Source organism: Oncorhynchus mykiss, chromosome Y (genome assembly GCF_013265735.2).
Source record: "Oncorhynchus mykiss isolate Arlee chromosome Y, USDA_OmykA_1.1, whole genome shotgun sequence".
NCBI lineage: Eukaryota > Metazoa > Chordata > Actinopteri > Salmoniformes > Salmonidae > Oncorhynchus > Oncorhynchus mykiss.
The window spans coordinates 5,910,379-5,928,665 of NC_048593.1; the positions used below are offsets into that span (position 1 = coordinate 5,910,379).

The window sequence follows — 18,287 nt, forward strand, 5'->3', positions numbered from 1 at the left end:
GAAGGCCATAAAGATCATCAAGGACATCAACCACCCGAGCCACTGCCTGTTCACCCCGCTATCATCCAGAAGGCGAGGTCAGTACAGGTGCATCAAAGCTGGGACCGAGAGACTGAAAAACAGCTTCTATCTCAAGGCCATCAGACTGTTAAACAGCCACCACTAACACTGAGTGGCTGCTGCCAACACACTGACACTGACTCAACTCCAGCCACTTTAATAATGGGAATTGATGGGAAATGATGTAAATATATCACTAGCCACTTTAAACAATGCTACCTTATATAAATGTTACTTACCCTACATTATTCATCTCATACGCATACGTATATACTGTACTCTATATCATCGACGGTATCCTTATGTAATACATGTATCACTAGCCACTTTATACTATACTATGCCACTTTGTTTACATACTCATCTCATTGTACATACTGTACCCGATACCATCTACTGTATCTTGCCTATGCTGCTCTGTACCATCACTCATTCATATATCCTTATGTACATATTCTTTATCCCCTTACACTGTGTACAAGACAGTAGTTTTGGAATTGTTAGTTAGATTACTTGTTATTACTGCATTGTCGGAACTAGAAGCACAAGCATTTCGCTACACTCGCATTAACATCTGCTAACCATGTGTATGTGACAAATAAAATTTGATTTGATTTGATTTGATTTGACATTGTGGTGCAGGCTTCATTTTGGGCCTACTATTCTAATGGTCGCTGCGCCTAGACCGAGCGAGCTACGGTCAAGCGGGATATCTCGCTGAACTCGGTACGGCCTAGGGATTATGGTAATGCCATTTCCTGCTCTCTGTGTCTTTAAGCACCGCACTTTATCACTCCATCCTTCCTGTGTGTGTGTGAGGGAGCTTTTCTTTGACATCTGTTGGGATTAATGACTGATTTACAGTTCAGAAGTGTTACCTAGTCACACATATGACGTTTTGGAGAGATGTGACTTTTTTAACCCTTCGAAACAGAGAGTGTGACCCAATTAAAGGCACTTCCGGTTGGCACAGGAAGCTATAAGTAAACACATGTCTTGATTTACATAGCCACTTACAGAATCCCGAGTTTTAAGTCTTTACGTTAAGAATTGACTGATCTACACAGGGTTGAATGCACTATGTCTATCAAACTGCAGGCAGTGTATGGGTAAACACTTTTAGGGGCATTTTAACCACTTCCGGTTGCTCCAGGAAGCTTAGATTCGACACAGGTAGACCTCATTGTGGCCTGATGGACTGGCACCGAAGACAGGTTCATACGGCATTTATAACCCACATAGGCTTCAGGTTGAATTTTGTGGTGCAGGCTATGTATTCCTATGGGGAGAGATGTCACTGTAATCTGTGAGATCAAAAAAACCCTGTTTTACTGTGAAGGGTTAATGCCACACGGTCAAGGTTAGGCTTGTTCAGATCGGGAGGACCTTAGGAACATTCATGTGGTGGAATTGTGCTTCTCACCCTAACGGTTCTCTCACTGCCACCCAAAATCAAATGACATTGTGGTGCAGGCTTCATTTTGGGCCTTCTTTTTTTCAAGTTTGCTGCACTCAGAACGAGCTACGGTCAAGCGGGGCGTCTCCTTGAACTCGGCACAGTCTGGAGACTATGGTGATGCCATTTTTTGTGTTGATTTCAGAATGCCATTTTGGTGATGGTCCCTCTCCGTTTAAACATATTGCAAATGTACAAAAGTCAACTAGCAAGTCAGTGTCCATCAGTCAATTAGATGTCATTATGACACCAAATGCATATCAATTGACACCAAACCCACTTTTTCCTACTCATTTAGTAGCCAACTATCACATATGTCAGAGCAGGCCCATAATTCACAGCGCCTTCAGTTGAAAACATAATAAAAAGGTAAAACACATAGTTACGTTCTAGCTGCGGGTCCAGTTCGGACATTATGTGAAGTCCTATGTGAGGCGACCCCGAATCCTGAGTTTCGGCTCGATAGGTCATTTGGTGTCCGAGAAAAACCCTAATTGGTGCTGAAAATCCTCTTATTTCCATGCCTTGCTACGGGGTCCTTGAACAAGCTATCGGACAGAAACGTTGGGGTCCGTCTCTATGGGCCGAGCCGGTTTCAACGCACCTAGCCTTGCGTCTCTGAGACGTTTCTAAACGTCGTCATTTTCGTGATGCAAAAATGAATTGAAGTTATTGCAAATGTACGAGGCTGTTTCTCGGTCCGAGAACCGTCTAGAGCCACGTAACTCACCACGCACCATCGACCGGAGGTCTAGAACAGGTTTCTAACGTTTCGGAACTCTAGGTCCGACCGTTCTTTTTTAGCTCGAACAAAGCTAACTATTGCAGCCACTGTCTGTCTCTACGCACCCCAATACGTCCCTCCATCCAAGTTGTGTTTTAGTGCAATTTTTTTTTCCTTTGATTTTTTTGGGGAGAAATGACTGATTTACAGTTCATGGGGGTTGCCTAATCACATATATGAAGTTTTGGACAGATCTGAATTTTTTAACCCTTCGAAACAGCCCCTGAGACACCAATTATGGCACTTCCGGTTGGCACAGGAAGCTATAAATCACCACATGTCTTGATTGACATGGCCACTTACAGAATCCCGAGTTTTAAGTCTTTACGTTAAGAATTGACTGATCTACACAGGGTTGAATGCACTATGTCTATCAAACTGCAGGCAGTTTGCATTCATGTGGTGGAATTTTTCTTTCCACCCTAACGGTTCTCTCACTGTCACTCAAAAGCAAATGACATTGTGGTGCAGGCTTCATTTTGGGCCTACTATTCTAATGGTCGGTTATTGTGTTATTTCAGAAAATCATAGAAAATCACAGAAATGTCGCAGAGCTCCGCAGCACACTTTAAAAAGATTTGTATGAACACCCTGCAACTGGATCTGTAACCGTTGAAAAAAAAAAACGCCTATTTGTGACCATCACCAATTTGTCATTGTTCCGTTTCTCTTAAATGACGATAGATAAATGGCTGGTTCTTTTTTTATTGACACCGGAGTCTCCTTGGCTTTGACCTGAAGTGGAAAAATAATTTTCCTACTTCCATTTTAAGCCTTTAATCCCAGAAAAATGGCCGTAACTCAAAAACCGTCGAGGCCTAGACGCCATCCCGTTCGGGGACAACTGCCCGTTACGCCAACCCTACGCTCGCCAAGTTTCGGCTTCGAAATATTTTCAGTTTTTGAGATAAGGCCCCGTCGCGATTCGTGATGTTTTGCCAAATTGCCATATGATTCCGTATGCCATCTGGTGGGAGTGTCCGGGACGGCGGAAAAACGGTCCGAAACTTGTTTTTTTTTAAAAACGGAAACCGAACGTCCGACAAAGTTCATTCGATGACTTCCCGGTAGGTCCGGCCCTACCGAACGGCCCGACGCCGACCGCGAATTTTACAAACGATGTCGGACGTCCGGTAAGGGACCGTACATTTGCAATATGGACTTTCTCACTGATCATACACGAAATGCCGAAATGTTCCCTTAAGGTATGTTGATAAGATTAGTTTGTTGTGTGTCCCGTGGTACTGGTAGGCCCTGTTCAGCACAGTCTGGCTGAGCCTGCTAGTTCCTTGGCTGTTTTACACCCCTTCCTCTCCCTTTCCCCTTCCCTTCCCCCTCCCCTCCCCTCTCACTGGTGTTGGGCTGTAAAGGGAGTGGGCCTCCATCATGTCAGCAGCACAGGCTGGCATGAGGAGGCACCATGCAGTGCGCCTCCTTCTAAAGGAGAGGGGAGGAAAAATAATGGAGCTATCCCGATTGGATTTCTCCAGAAAATTCCTCCAGAAAGAGCTCGGCTTTCATCCCGCAGGTAAACTGCATCTTAGCCCTCCCCTATAGGAAGGGCTTCGATGTCAGTTTTGCCAACGCCAGCTTGCTGAGGGATTTCTGGGGGAAACTCCAGAACGCCCTGAACACCCAGGGGTCCCTCACAGCGATGTTTGAGGTGACCAAGCTGACGGATAATAGCATTAAAACCGTTATTGTCCGTATGTACAATGAAACCGTACAGCCGGAGGACGTTGCAGTATGGCTGGGCAGGTACTGCAACGTGAAGGGTCCCCTGATCCAGGTAAAAGACCTTGATGGGATCTGGACAGGAGCCTGGAGGGTCACTGTCCAGCAAAGGGAGGACCCTGGGGGCTATGATGGGTTGAAAGCCATCCCATCCACCATAGTCCTCGGAGAGAACAGGGGCCATGTTCACTACCAGGACCAGCCCAAGCTGTGCCGTAAGTGTGGTGAACATGGCCACCTTGCAGACGCCTGTCAGAAGGTTGTCTGCATGAAGTGCCGGGAGGTGGGCCACCGCTACGAGGAGTGCACGAACGGAAGGTCGTGCAACCTCTGTAGCGAGCGGTCCCACCTCATCCGCGACTGCCCCTCCTCCTGGGCCAACAGGGCCAAGGCTGGAAGGAGGGAGTGGGCGGCCGCGGACCGGGCTTTCGAGCGCCAGAGGGCTGGAACGGCAGTTGCCGAGGTGGTAGTGGAGGAGCCGGTGGTGGAGGAGGAGGCAGTAGTGGAGCCGGTAGTGGTGGTAGAGGAGACAGTGGTGGAGCCGGTGTTGGTGGCTGTAGTGGAGGGCGCGGAAGGTGCAGTGGTGGAAGAAGTGGGAGGAGAGGACAAAACCCTCCCCACCCCAATCCCCCTGCCCCAGACTAATGTGACCCCTGAAGGAGAAAGGGCCGAGAAAGACGGCTCCGGAGAGATGTACAGCGAAAGCTCCCCAAGTGGGTCAGACATCATAGGGTCGGTGTCGGAAAGCACCATGGAGACTGTGTCAGAAGGTACGGGAGAGGAGGGGGAGAGTCTGAAGGAACACCTCCCCCTACGTAAAAGAAACGCTGAGGAGCTCTCTGACCCCGAACAGGGTGAGGAGAAAAAGGGAAAGGTGGAGTGGGAGAGCTCCCAGGGGGAGGAAGAACCCAGAACCTTCCCCTCTAACTCCCCCAATCAAGTCTCCTTTTTAAGTCCTGTTTTAACCTCCTCTCCCTTCCAAACCCCCTTACCCCGGAGGGAGAGAGAGAAAGTCCCTGAAGACTAACCCCCTTTTAACTTTTCAATGGCTTTTCTTCTAGCACTGTTTTTACTCACCCCTTTTATGGCTTTTAAAATCACCACTATAAACGTGAGGAGCGTAAAGACAGCAACAAGAGCACAGTCGGTTTTATCCTTTTTAGAAAGGTTTAACTCTGATGTGTTTTTACTACAGGAGTGTGGTCTACCCTTTTTATCCTCTTACAGGAAATGGGAGGACAAGTGGCGGCACGGGCCCTCCATTTGGAGTGGTTCCAATTTTAACAAGAACGACAGTGTTGCCATTTTAATCAAGACCCCACAGGTGGTGGTGAAGGGGAGCACAGTGGTGGTAGGTGGGCGTGCTCTTTTAGCCAACTGTACTTTTATGGGGAGGGATTTTAACGTGCTAAACGTGTATGGTTTTAACGATAAACATGACCGGTGTGCACTTTTAGAGGACCTGCAGTCCCACATGCTAGGGAGGGATCCTCTAGTGGTGGGTGGGGATTTTAATTGTGTTTTAAGCAGAGCAGACAGGAGAGGGGCAGGAGGGGATTTTAAGGTAGACAGGTCAAGTGTTTTATTGCAAGGGCTGTGCAGGGATTTTAAACTGACTGACTGTTTTAAAACCCTGCATCCAAGAGAGGAGGGCTTCACCTGGACCAGTGGTGATGGCACCAGAGCCTCTCGCATTGATTATCTGTTTACCCGGGACTGTCCCCCAACTGATGCTAGAATAACCCCTGCTTTCTTCTTAGACCACGTAATGCTGACGTGCACCCTTTCACTATCTTCGGGTGTGACTGTGGGAAGAGGGCCCTGGAAACTGAACTGCTCCCTTCTAGAAGATGATAGAGTAGTTAGTCAGTACAGAGAGCAGTTCAGCCAGTGGCAGACGCTACAGGACTTCTTTGACACGCGAGCACAGTGGTGGGAAATGGTGAAGGGAAGGACAAGGACCTTCTTTAGAGAGATAGGAATGGAAAAAAGCAGAGAAAAAGATAAGACGCATGGTGGGACTGCAAAAGCGACTGGAAAGGTATTTTAACCTATGCCAACAGGGCCTTGATTTTAACCAAGAAATTAAAGAAGTAAAGAAGGAAATGGCACTTTTAGCAGAACAGAGAAGCAAGGGGGTTATTTTAAGAAGCAAGGAAAGGGAATTAGAAGAGGGGGAGAAGTGCACTAGGTACTTTTTTAAGAAAATAATTAGTAAGGGTAGGATTATGACAGGATTGAGAAACAAGGACGGGGTTTTAAAAACAGACACAGAGGGAATAAAGGAAGTGGTCGAGGACTTTTATGGGGAACTGTTTGGGGTAAAAGATGTGTGCGAGGGAACAATGGGGGACCTTTTAACATACATCGACAAGACCTTACCCAATACAGACGACCTGAAAAAAGACCTGACGAGGACAGAAATCGACCAAGGACTGAAACGTTTTAAGAGGGGTAAATCACCGGGGGAGGACGGCCTCCCTTTTGAGTTTTATCTGACCTTTTGGGATGTTTTAGCCGACGAACTTCTGACTGTTTTTACTGACTTCGAACACCTCGACAGACTACCCGACAGTTTTAGAGTGGGGATCGTGACTCTTTTACACAAGAAAAACGACAGGACGGACCTGAAAAACTGGAGACCGATTACCCTTTTAAACTTTGATTGTAAACTTTTTACCAAGGTTTTAACACTCAGAATGTCTTCTGTTTTAGGGGAGGTGTTCCACCCGGACCAAACCTGTGCCGTGCCCGGAAGGAAGATCACGGACAGCCTGATACTGATCCGAGATGCCATCTGTTATGCGAGAGCCAGAAACATGCGGCTTGTAGTCCTAAATTTAGATTTTGAAAAAGCCTTTGATCGGGTCTCGCACCAGTACCTCTTTAAGGTACTGCAAAAAATGGGTTTCCCAGACAGGTTCTTAGCTTGGGTGGGACCAGCAAAATCCTTGTAAATGGGCATCTGTCAAAAGCAGTGGGAGTACACTGCGGCGTCCGTCAGGGCTGTCCGTTATCTCCCCTTCTGTTCGTGGCCTGTATTGAACCACTGGCACAGGTCTTGAGAAGGGACCAAGGGATCAGTGGGGTGGGTATCCCGGGGAGTGGGGGGATGACCGCCAAGTGCGTCTTTTACATGGACGACGTCAACATTTTATGTACCGACCTTTTATCCGTCGACAGGACTCTGGACAGGACTGACTGGTACGGACGAGCCTCTGGGGCGAGACTGAACAGAGACAAGACAGAGGCCCAATTCTTCGGACCGTGGGCAGACCCAGACTTGACCAGACTACCTCTGACAGTTAAACTGACGGACATAAGGGTACTGGGGGTAAAGTTTGACCGGGGGGGAGGAGGGAGCGGTAACTGGAGTGGAATCCTGGGGACGGTAAGACAGAGACTGGGTTTTTGGGGACTACGACAGCTGACTTTTGAGGGCAAGGTTTTAATCAGTAAAGCTGTGATTTTACCTGTGCTTTTATTAATCAGTTCTGTTTTTATCCCCCCTCGAAGTAGTATTTTAGACCTGGAGCGGATGCTTTTTTACTTCCTGTGGGGAGGCAAGTGGGAGAGGCTGAGGAGGGAGGTGGTCAAGAGGCCCAGGTCCAAGGGGGGGAAAGGCTTGCCTGACCTCTACTTGTTCCTGGGCAGCCGCTACACAGCGTTACATCTGACTCTTGCCACCTCCCCGGTCAACAACAAGACCCAGGCCCTCGCACGGTTCTGGCTGGGATCTTACCTCAGGACTCTGAGGCTGATCCCAGTCGACCTGCGAGCCCCAGTCTCTTTCCTGCTACCCCCGCACTACGTCCAGCTCCAGAAGTTTTTAAGACATTTTAAACTGGAAAAAGAAACAGTCACGGTCTTAACAAAACACCGCTCTCTTCTCTCTCTTGTGCAGGATCGGGAACCAGTGTGTCCAGTGCGCGGGCTCGCTATAGGTGAGCCCACAACGGTTTGGCGCAACGTGGCCCATCCTGCTCTCCTGAATCGGCATCGGGACCTGTCCTGGATGGTCGCCCACGAGATCCTCCCGGTCAGGGCCGTTATGCACTCACGGGGCATGGCGAGGACATCCGCGTGCCCCCGACCAGGCTGCGGCCAAGAAGAGTCGGTGAGGCACATGCTCTGGGAGTGCAGAGCCGCCAGGGACCTGTGGAAGGAAGCAGGCCCCCTGATCACCTCGTGTCTGCCAGCAGGGGAGGACCTAACACCTCAGCTCGTGCTGTATGGGGTGGGCCGAAGGCCCATTCCATCGAAGGCCTTCACCAAGCTCTGGCCCACCCTCACGTGCCTGAAGGAAGCACTGTGGTCCTCCCGTAACCTGCTGGTAGCGAAAAACGTAGAGACCACCCCCCAGGCAGTGGCCATGGTAGCCACGGAAGCCCTGGGGTGGTACGGAAGGAAGGGGGCCTCGACCCCAGGCGAAGGGTCCCCCACAACACCCTAGGTCCCGCGGCCACGGCCTGACAGCGCTGCGGCGCCTAGGGCGATGCGCCTAGGGGAGGGATCTCCTCTGGGCCCCGAAGGACGGGACGATGATCTATTCAGAAGAGCAGGATGAGGTGAGCTTGATAAAGACTCACCCCCCTCCTGTACAAGGGACTGAAGACAGCCTTTTAACAAAGTGACTTTTTAACATGGTTTTTCATGTCTTAAAAATGTTTTACCTTTGTTAGATCATTAGTACACATTTTAAATGGCTTTTACAGATTTGATGTTTTTACAAGGAAAGTACTTTTATCCATGGTTGTTTTCATTGGTTTTAACAACATGTACTTTTTAACAAATTTAAATGTAACTTTCAAATGCTGTGTTTTATGCTTTGTTGCCGTTTTTATGTGTATCAATGATGTAAAAAATGTATGAGCTGTTTTTAAAGGAAATGTATCAATAAAACTTTTCCAAAAAAAAAAAAAAAAAAATCTGTTCTTATCAGTTTAATATCTGATACGTCCCCCATCGGGGGACTACATATTAAATGGATATTAAATTTTTAATTTTTCGAACAGGGAGTCGGAAATGGGGCTTGCTCCGTCCGCTCCACGCATCGACCCGGTATTGCAGTACCTCCGGGAACGGTGCAACACTTTTCTCCCGTTGTCAAGGAAAAATGCACATTCACAAAGCTATGTTAACAGCTGGCTAGCTAGCTAGCTAGCTAGCTGGCTAGCAGAAGAAGAGAAGGAAAGAAACTGAAAGAAAGGCGAAGCGCCCTTCAATGGGGTCCCCCGTTTCCCGCCATTTTACTTAAAAAAAAAAAAAAAAAGAATTGGGGCCAGGATTGTGTGTGTGTGTGTGTCTCTCTCTCTCTCTCTCTCTCTCTCTCTCTCTCTCTCTCTCTCTCTCTCTCTCTCTCTCTCTGTGCCTCTGTGTCTGTGACCTTCTTTTTATCCACAGACAGCCCTCGAAAACTTGGAAGAGTGGGTTCCGGGAGCACCCGCGGGAACCCTGCCTAGAGTGCACAGAGTGTGTCTCGGGCCCCGACCTCTTGACTTCCATATGACTCTGGTTTCTCTTCATTACGCACAAGCCTTTCGCCTTTTACTAAAGACTTCCGTGGAGAGGAACACTTACGAGTTCAACGTATTTTTGGAGCGGCTTTGCTTCTTGCAGAGCCCGGTATCTTGTTTCAAGAGAAATTGACAGAGATGGGCCAGGATAGTGACTTAAAGACGCATTAGCGACTTTTTCCAAAAAACACCTGCCTGTTTGTTGCCAGGGAAACGGTGGGTGGGTGGGTGGGTGGGTGGGTGGGTGGGTGGTTGGGTGGTTGAGTGAGTGGGGGTTGGAGGGAGAGAGGAGCTGGCTTTTGCCAACCCACCCGCTGAGGTCTGTCGAGACCCCCGGGGGTCCGGCGGTTTCAGGGTTCCATTTGTGGGTTATCGCTTCTCAGCCTTTTGGCTAAGATCACGTGCATTGTCCTTGACAGTGCTTGATCAGAGAAGCGATCGCAGGCCGGAGGGCGCCCGGGAGATTGTGCTATTTACTTTTGTTTAAAATCATTATTGTATTGTTTCACTATTATTTTTGTCCTGGGTTAGGTGGTGGGTCTGGTGGTGGACTACAGGTGCACCAGCACCTGTAGGGTGAGTTTAAAGGCCCTCTGGTCCTTTTCTTTCTTACTTAATTTAAATTTCAGTTTCCCCTTGTTTGTCCTGTTTTGTACCTCTCCTCCCCCTTGTATCCTACCCTCCCCCCCTTCAATTATTTCCTACTGTTTTTAGTTTTGTGTTGCCTGCTAGCCGGAGGGGCTTTCTGGCTTGTTGGAACGCTAGCCTCCTGGCCCTTTAGGCGTGGCAGGCATTGCATTGTTGTGTGTTTGTCTGACCGTGTTTTCCCATCCACCTTGTACTTGCTAGTTCACCCCCTAAATTGCCTTTTGTCTCTGTTTCTTGTCTTGTGTTGTCAACTGGGGGACCTTTGGCCTGCCGGCTTGCTAGCTGGTTGGCTTGACCTGGTCTGCTGGTGAGGCTTGCTAGCTGGTTGGCTTGGCCTGGCCTACTGGTGAGGCTTGCTAGCTGGTTGGCTTGGCCTGGCCTACTGGTGAGGCTTGCTTGCTAGCTGGTTGGCTTGGCCTGGCCTACTGGTGAGGCTTGCTTGCTAGCTGGTTGGCTTGGCCTGGCCTGCTGGTGAGGCCTGCTAGCTCTCTCGGCCCTCAAGTTTGGCAGGTGTTGTGTTGGTCAGTGTTCCTTTTTGTTATCCCCTTAATTCCCCTTACCTAAATTTGTTTGTTTGTTAGTGTCCCCCCCCCCCCCCCCGTTTTTGTTTGTTTTGTTCATTATTGTCCTTCCCCTTCGTGCCTAAAAAATTACACACAAAAAAAAATAAAAAATCCCTCCTTGTGTCCCTCCCCATTGTTGATAAGATTAGTTTGGTGCTGTGCTAGATAGTTTGTTGTGTGTCCCGTGGTACTGGTAGGCCCTGTTCAGCACAGTCTGGCTGAGCCTGCTAGTTCCTTGGCTGTTTTACACCCCTTCCTCTCCCTTTCCCCTTCCCTTCCCCCCCCCCTCCCCTCCCCTCCCCTCTCACTGGTGTTGGGCTGTAAAGGGAGTGGGCCTCCATCATGTCAGCAGCACAGGCTGGCATGAGGAGGCACCATGCAGTGCGCCTCCTTCTAAAGGAGAGGGGAGGAAAAATAATGGAGCTATCCCGATTGGATTTCTCCAGAAAATTCCTCCAGAAAGAGCTCGGCTTTCATCCCGCGCAGGTAAACTGCATCTTAGCCCTCCCCTATAGGAAGGGCTTCGATGTCAGTTTTGCCAACGCCAGCTTCCTGAGGGAGTTCTGGGGGAAACTCCAGAACGCCCTGGACACCCAGGGGTCCCTCACAGCGATGTTTGAGGTGACCAAGCTGACGGATAATAGCATTAAAACCGTTATTGTCCGTATGTACAATGAAACCGTACAGCCGGAGGACGTTGCAGTATGGCTGGGCAGGTACTGCAACGTGAAGGGTCCCCTGATCCAGGTAAAAGACCTGGATGGGATCTGGACAGGGGCCTGGAGGGTCACTGTCCAGCAAAGGGAGGACCCTGGGGGCTATGGTGGGTTGAAAGCCATCCCATCCACCATAGTCCTCGGAGAGAACAGGGGCCATGTTCACTACCAGGACCAGCCCAAGCTGTGCCGTAAGTGTGGTGAACATGGCCACCTTGCAGACGCCTGTCAGAAGGTCGTCTGCATGAAGTGCCGGGAGGTGGGCCACCGCTACGAGGAGTGCACGAACGGAAGGTCGTGCAACCTCTGTGGCGAGCGGTCCCACCTCATCCGCGACTGCCCCTCCTCCTGGGCCAACAGGGCCAAGGCTGGAAGGAGGGAGTGGGCGGCCGCGGACCGGGCTTTCGAGCGCCAGAGGGCTGGAACGGCAGTTGCCGAGGTGGTAGCGGAGGAGCTGGTGGTGGAGGAGGAGGCAGTAGTGGAGCCGGTAGTGGTGGTAGAGGAGACAGTGGTGGAGCCGGTGGTGGTGGCTGTAGTGGAGGGCGCGGAAGGTGCAGTGGTGGAAGAAGTGGGAGGAGAGGACAAAACCCTCCCCACCCCAATCCCCCTGCCCCAGACTAATGTGACCCCTGAAGGAGAAAGGGCCGAGAAAGACGGCTCCGGAGAGATGTTCAGCGAAAGCTCCCCAAGTGGGTCAGACATCATAGGGTCGGTGTCGGAAAGCACCATGGAGACTGTGTCAGAAGGTACGGGAGAGGAGGGGGAGAGTCTGAAGGAACACCTCCCCGTACGTAAAATAAACGCTGAGGAGCTCTCTGACCCCGAACAGGGTGAGGAGAAAAAGGGAAAGGTGGAGTGGGAGAGCTCCCAGGGGGAGGAAGAACCCAGAACCTTCCCCTCCAACTCCCCCAATCAAGTCTCCTTTTTAAGTCCTGTTTTAACCTCCTCTCCCTTCCAAACCCCCTTACCCCGGAGGGAGAGAGAGAAAGTCCCTGAAGACTAACCCCCTTTTAACTTTTCAATGGCTTTTCTTCTAGCACTGTTTTTACTCACCCCTTTTATGGCTTTTAAAATCACCACTATAAACGTGAGGAGCGTAAAGACAGCAACAAGAGCACAGTCGGTTTTATCCTTTTTAGAAAGGTTTAACTCTGATGTGTTTTTACTACAGGAGTGTGGTCTACCCTTTTTATCCTCTTACAGGAAATGGGAGGACAAGTGGCGGCACGGGCCCTCCATTTGGAGTGGTTCCAATTTTAACAAGAACGACGGTGTTGCCATTTTAATCAAGACCCCACAGGTGGTGGTGAAGGGGAGCACGGTGGTGGTAGGTGGGCGTGCTCTTTTAGCCAACTGTACTTTTATGGGGAGGGATTTTAACGTGCTAAACGTGTATGGTTTTAACGATAAACATGACCGGTGTGCACTTTTAGAGGACCTGCAGTCCCACATGCTAGGGAGGGATCCTCTAGTGGTGGGTGGGGATTTTAATTGTGTTTTAAGCAGAGCAGACAGGAGAGGGGCAGGAGGGGATTTTAAGGTAGAAAGGTCAAGTGTTTTATTGCAAGGGCTCTGCAGGGATTTTAAACTGACTGACTGTTTTAAAACCCTGCATCCAAGAGAGGAGGGCTTCACCTGGACCAGTGGTGATGGCACCAGAGCCTCTCGCATTGATTATCTGTTTACCCGGGACTGTCCCCCAACTGATGCTAGAATAACCCCTGCTTTCTTCTCAGACCACGTAATGCTGACGTGCACCCTTTCACTATCTTCGGGTGTGACTGTGGGAAGAGGGCCCTGGAAACTGAACTGCTCCCTTCTAGAAGATGATAGAGTAGTTAGTCAGTACAGAGAGCAGTTCAGCCAGTGGCAGACGCTACAGGACTTCTTTGACACGCGAGCACAGTGGTGGGAAATGGTGAAGGGAAGGACAAGGACCTTCTTTAGAGAGATAGGAAAGGAAAAAAGCAGAGAAAAAGATAGACGCATGGTGGGACTGCAAAAGCGACTGGAAAGGTATTTTAACCTATGCCAACAGGGCCTTGATTTTAACCAAGAAATTAAAGAAGTAAAGAAGGAAATGGCACTTTTAGCAGAACAGAGAAGCAAGGGGGTTATTTTAAGAAGCAAGGAAAGGGAATTAGAAGAGGGGGAGAAGTGCACTAGGTACTTTTTTAAGAAAATAATTAGTAAGGGTAGGATTATGACAGGATTGAGAAACAAGGACGGGGTTTTAAAAACAGACACAGAGGGAATAAAGGAAGTGGTCGAGGACTTTTATGGGGAACTGTTTGGGGTAAAAGATGTGTGCGAGGGAACAATGGGGGACCTTTTAACATACATCGACAAGACCTTACCCAATACAGACGACCTGAAAAAAGACCTGACGAGGACAGAAATCGACCAAGGACTGAAACGTTTTAAGAGGGGTAAATCACCGGGGGAGGACGGCCTCCCTTTTGAGTTTTATCTGACCTTTTGGGATGTTTTAGCCGACGAACTTCTGACTGTTTTTACTGACTTCGAACACCTCGACAGACTACCCGACAGTTTTAGAGTGGGGATCGTGACTCTTTTACACAAGAAAAACGACAGGACGGACCTGAAAAACTGGAGACCGATTACCCTTTTAAACTTTGATTGTAAACTTTTTACCAAGGTTTTAACACTCAAAATGTCTTCTGTCTTAGGGGAGGTGATCCACCCGGACCAAACCTGTGCCGTGCCCGGAAGGAAGATCACGGACAGCCTGATACTGATCCGAGATGCCATCTGTTATGCGAGAGACAGAAACATGCGGCTTGTAGTCCTAAATTTAGATTTTGAAAAAGCCTTTGATCGGGTCTCGCACCAGTACCTCTTTAAGGTACTGCAAAAAATGGGTTTCCCGGACAGGTTCTTAGCTAGGGTGGGACTGCTGTACGGGGACATCACCAGCAAAATCCTTGTAAATGGGCATCTGTCAAAAGCAGTGGGAGTACACTGCGGCGTCCGTCAGGGCTGTCCGTTATCTCCCCTTCTGTTCGTGGCCTGTATTGAACCACTGGCACAGGTCTTGAGAAGGGACCAAGGGATCAGTGGGGTGGGTATCCCGGGGAGTGGGGGGATGACCGCCAAGTGCGTCTTTTACATGGACGACGTCAACATTTTATGTACCGACCTTTTATCCGTCGACAGGACTCTGGACAGGACTGACTGGTACGGACGAGCCTCTGGGGCGAGACTGAACAGAGACAAGACAGAGGCCCAATTCTTCGGACCGTGGGCAGACCCAGACTTGACCAGACTACCTCTGACAGTTAAACTGACGGACATAAGGGTACTGGGGGTAAAGTTTGACCGGGGGGGAGGAGGGAGCGGTAACTGGAGCGGAATCCTGGGGACGGTAAGACAGAGACTGGGTTTTTGGGGACTACGACAGCTGACTTTTGAGGGCAAGGTTTTAATCATTAAAGCTGTGATTTTACCTGTGCTTTTATTAATCAGTTCTGTTTTTATCCCCCCTCGAAGGAGTATTTTAGACCTGGAGCGGATGCTTTTTTACTTCCTGTGGGGAGGCAAGTGGGAGAGGCTGAGGAGGGAGGTGGTCAAGAGGCCCAGGTCCAAGGGGGGGAAAGGCTTGCCTGACCTCTACTTGTTCCTGGGCAGCCGCTACACAGCGTTACATCTGACTCTTGCCACCTCCCCGGTCAACAACAAGACCCAGGCCCTCGCACGGTTCTGGCTGGGATCTTACCTCAGGACTCTGAGGCTGATCCCAGTCGACCTGCGAGCCCCAGTCTCTTTCCTGCTACCCCCGCACTACGCCCAGCTCCAGAAGTTTTTAAGACATTTTAAACTGGAAAAAGAAACAGTCACGGTTTTAACAAAACACCGCTCTCTTCTCTCTCTTGTGCAGGATCGGGAACCAGTGTGTCCAGTGCGCGGGCTCGCTATAGGTGAGCCCACAACGGTTTGGCGCAACGTGGCCCATCCTGCTCTCCTGAATCGGCATCGGGACCTGTCCTGGATGGTCGCCCACGAGATCCTCCCGGTCAGGGCCGTTATGCACTCACGGGGCATGGCGAGGACATCCGCGTGCCCCCGACCAGGCTGCGGCCAAGAAGAGTCGGTGAGGCACATGCTCTGGGAGTGCAGAGCCGCCAGGGACCTGTGGAAGGAAGCAGGCCCCCTGATCACCTCGTGTCTGCCAGCAGGGGAGGACCTAACACCTCAGCTCGTGCTGTATGGGGTGGGCCGAAGGTCCATTCCATCAAAGGCCTTCACCAAGCTCTGGCCCACCCTCACGTGCCTGAAGGAAGCACTGTGGTCCTCCCGTAGCCTGCTGGTAGCGAAAAACGTAGAGACCACCCCCCAGGCAGTGGCCATGGTAGCCACGGAAGCCCTGGGGTGGTACGGAAGGAAGGGGGCCTCGACCCCAGGCGAAGGGTCCCCCACAACACCCTAGGTCCCGGCGGCCACGGCCTGACAGCGCTGCGGCGCCTAGGGCGATGCGCCTAGGGGAGGGATCTCCTCTGGGCCCCGAAGGACGGGACGATGATCTATTCAGAAGAGCAGGATGAGGTGAGCTTGATAAAGACTCACCCCCCTCCTGTACAAGGGACTGAAGACAGCCTTTTAACAAAGTGACTTTCTAACATATTTTCATGTCTTAAAAATGTTTTACCTTTGTTAGATCATTAGTACACATTTTAAATGGCTTTTACAGATTTGATGTTTTTACAAGGAAAGTACTTTTATCCATTATTGTTTTCATTGGTTTTAACAACATGTACTTTTTAAGAAATTTAAATGTAACTTTCAAATGCTGTGTTTTATGCTTTGTTGACGTTTTTATGTGTATCAATGATGTAAAAAATGTATGAGCTGTTTTTAAAGGAAATGTGTCAATAAAACTTTTCCAAAAGAAAAAAATCTGTTCTTATCGAGATGCCATCTGTTATGCGAGAGACAGAAACATGCGGCTTGTAGTCCTAAATTTAGATTTTGAAAAAGCCTTTGATCGGGTCTCGCACCAGTACCTCTTTAAGGTACTGCAAAAAATGGGTTTCCCGGACAGGTTCTTAGCTTGGGTGGGACTGCTGTACGGGGACATCACCAGCAAAATCCTTGTAAATGGGCATCTGTCAAAAGCAGTGGGAGTACACTGCGGCGTCCGTCAGGGCTGTCCGTTATCTCCCCTTCTGTTCGTGGCCTGTATTGAACCACTGGCACAGGTCTTGAGAAGGGACCAAGGGATCAGTGGGGTGGGTATCCCGGGGAGTGGGGGGATGACCGCCAAGTGCGTCTTTTACATGGACGACGTCAACATTTTATGTACCAACCTTTTATCCGTCGACAGGACTCTGGACAGGACTGACTGGTACGGACGAGCCTCTGGGGCGAGACTGAACAGAGACAAGACAGAGGCCCAATTCTTCGGACCGTGGGCAGACCCAGACTTGACCAGACTACCTCTGACAGTTAAACTGACGGACATAAGGTTACTGGGGGTAAAGTTTGACCGGGGGGGAGGAGGGAGCGGTAACTGGAGCGGAATCCTGGGGACGGTAAGACAGAGACTGGGTTTTTGGGGACTACGACAGCTGACTTTTGAGGGCAAGGTTTTATTCATTAAAGCTGTGATTTTACCTGTGCTTTTATTAATCAGTTCTGTTTTTATTCCCTCTCGAAGGAGCATTTTAGACCTGGAGCGGACGCTTTTTTACTTCCTGTGGGGAGGCAAGTGGGAGAGGCTGAGGAGGGAGGTGGTCAAGAGGCCCAGGTCCAAGGGGGGGAAAGGCTTGCCTGACCTCTACTTGTTCCTGGGCAGCCGCTACACAGCGTTACATCTGACTCTTGCCACCTCCCCGGTCAACAACAAGACCCAGGCCCTCGCACGGTTCTGGCTGGGATCTTACCTCAGGACTCTGAGGCTGATCCCAGTCGACCTGCGAGCCCCAGTCTCTTTCCTGCTACCCCCGCACTACGCCCAGCTCCAGAAGTTTTTAAGACATTTTAAACTGGAAAAAGAAACAGTCACGGTTTTAAGAAAACACCGCTCTCTTCTCTCTCTTGTGCAGGATCGGGAACCAGTGTGTCCAGTGCGCGGGCTCGCTATAGGTGAGCCCACAACGGTTTGGCGCAACGTGGCCCATCCTGCTCTCCAGAATCGGCATCGGGACCTGTCCTGGATGGTCGCCCACGAGATCCTCCCGGTCAGGGCCGTTATGCACTCACGGGGCATGGTGAGGACATCCGCGTGCCCCCGACCAGGCTGCGGCCAAGAAGAGTCGGTGAGGCACATGCTCTGGGAGTGCAGAGCCGCCAGGGACCTGTGGAAGGAAGCAGGCCCCCTGATCACCTCGTGTCTGCCAGCAGGGGAGGACCTAACACCTCAGCTCGTGCTGTATGGGGTGGGCCGAAGGCCCATTCCATCGAAGGCCTTCACCAAGCTCTGGCCCACCCTCACGTGCCTGAAGGAAGCACTGTGGTCCTCCCGTAACCTGCTGGTAGCGAAAAACGTAGAGACCACCCCCCAGGCAGTGGCCATGGTAGCCACGGAAGCCCTGGGGTGGTACGGAAGGAAGGGGGCCTCGACCCCAGGCGAAGGGTCCCCCACAACACCCTAGGTCCCGGCGGCCACGGCCTGACAGCGCTGCGGCGCCTAGGGCGATGCGCCTAGGCGAGGGATCTCCTCTGGGCCCCGAAGGACGGGACGATGATCTATTCAGAAGAGCAGGATGAGGTGAGCTTGATAAAGACTCACCCCCCTCCTGTACAAGGGACTGAAGACAGCCTTTTAACAAAGTGACTTTTTAACATGGTTTT

The 18,287-nt window shown here is 50.4% G+C and overlaps 1 protein-coding gene and 2 non-coding genes across 4 annotated transcripts; all 3 read left to right on the forward strand.

Annotated features, from left to right (window-relative positions):
- Positions 1 to 8,932: 8,932 nt before the first annotated feature.
- LOC118945567 lies at positions 8,933 to 9,129 on the forward strand. The gene has a single exon (XR_005040683.1). It is a non-coding gene; the product is annotated as a U2 spliceosomal RNA (small nuclear RNA).
- A 411-nt stretch (positions 9,130 to 9,540) lies between these two features.
- LOC118945581 lies at positions 9,541 to 9,657 on the forward strand. Its single transcript, XR_005040696.1, has one exon. It is a non-coding gene; the product is annotated as a U5 spliceosomal RNA (small nuclear RNA).
- A 298-nt stretch (positions 9,658 to 9,955) lies between these two features.
- Positions 9,956 to 16,104, forward strand: LOC118945299. Of its 2 annotated transcripts, none has more exons than XM_036967762.1 (2): positions 9,956 to 10,126; positions 15,376 to 16,104. In XM_036967762.1, the coding sequence occupies exon 2, from the start codon at positions 15,487 to 15,489 to the stop codon at positions 15,922 to 15,924; it is 438 nt and encodes a 145-aa protein (XP_036823657.1). In that variant the 5' UTR covers positions 9,956 to 10,126; positions 15,376 to 15,486; the 3' UTR covers positions 15,925 to 16,104. The 2 variants fall into 2 exon arrangements, with proteins under 2 accessions (XP_036823657.1, XP_036823656.1); XM_036967761.1 differs by lacking the exon at positions 9,956 to 10,126 and adding an exon at positions 12,282 to 12,804.
- The last annotated feature ends 2,183 nt before the right edge of the window (positions 16,105 to 18,287 follow it).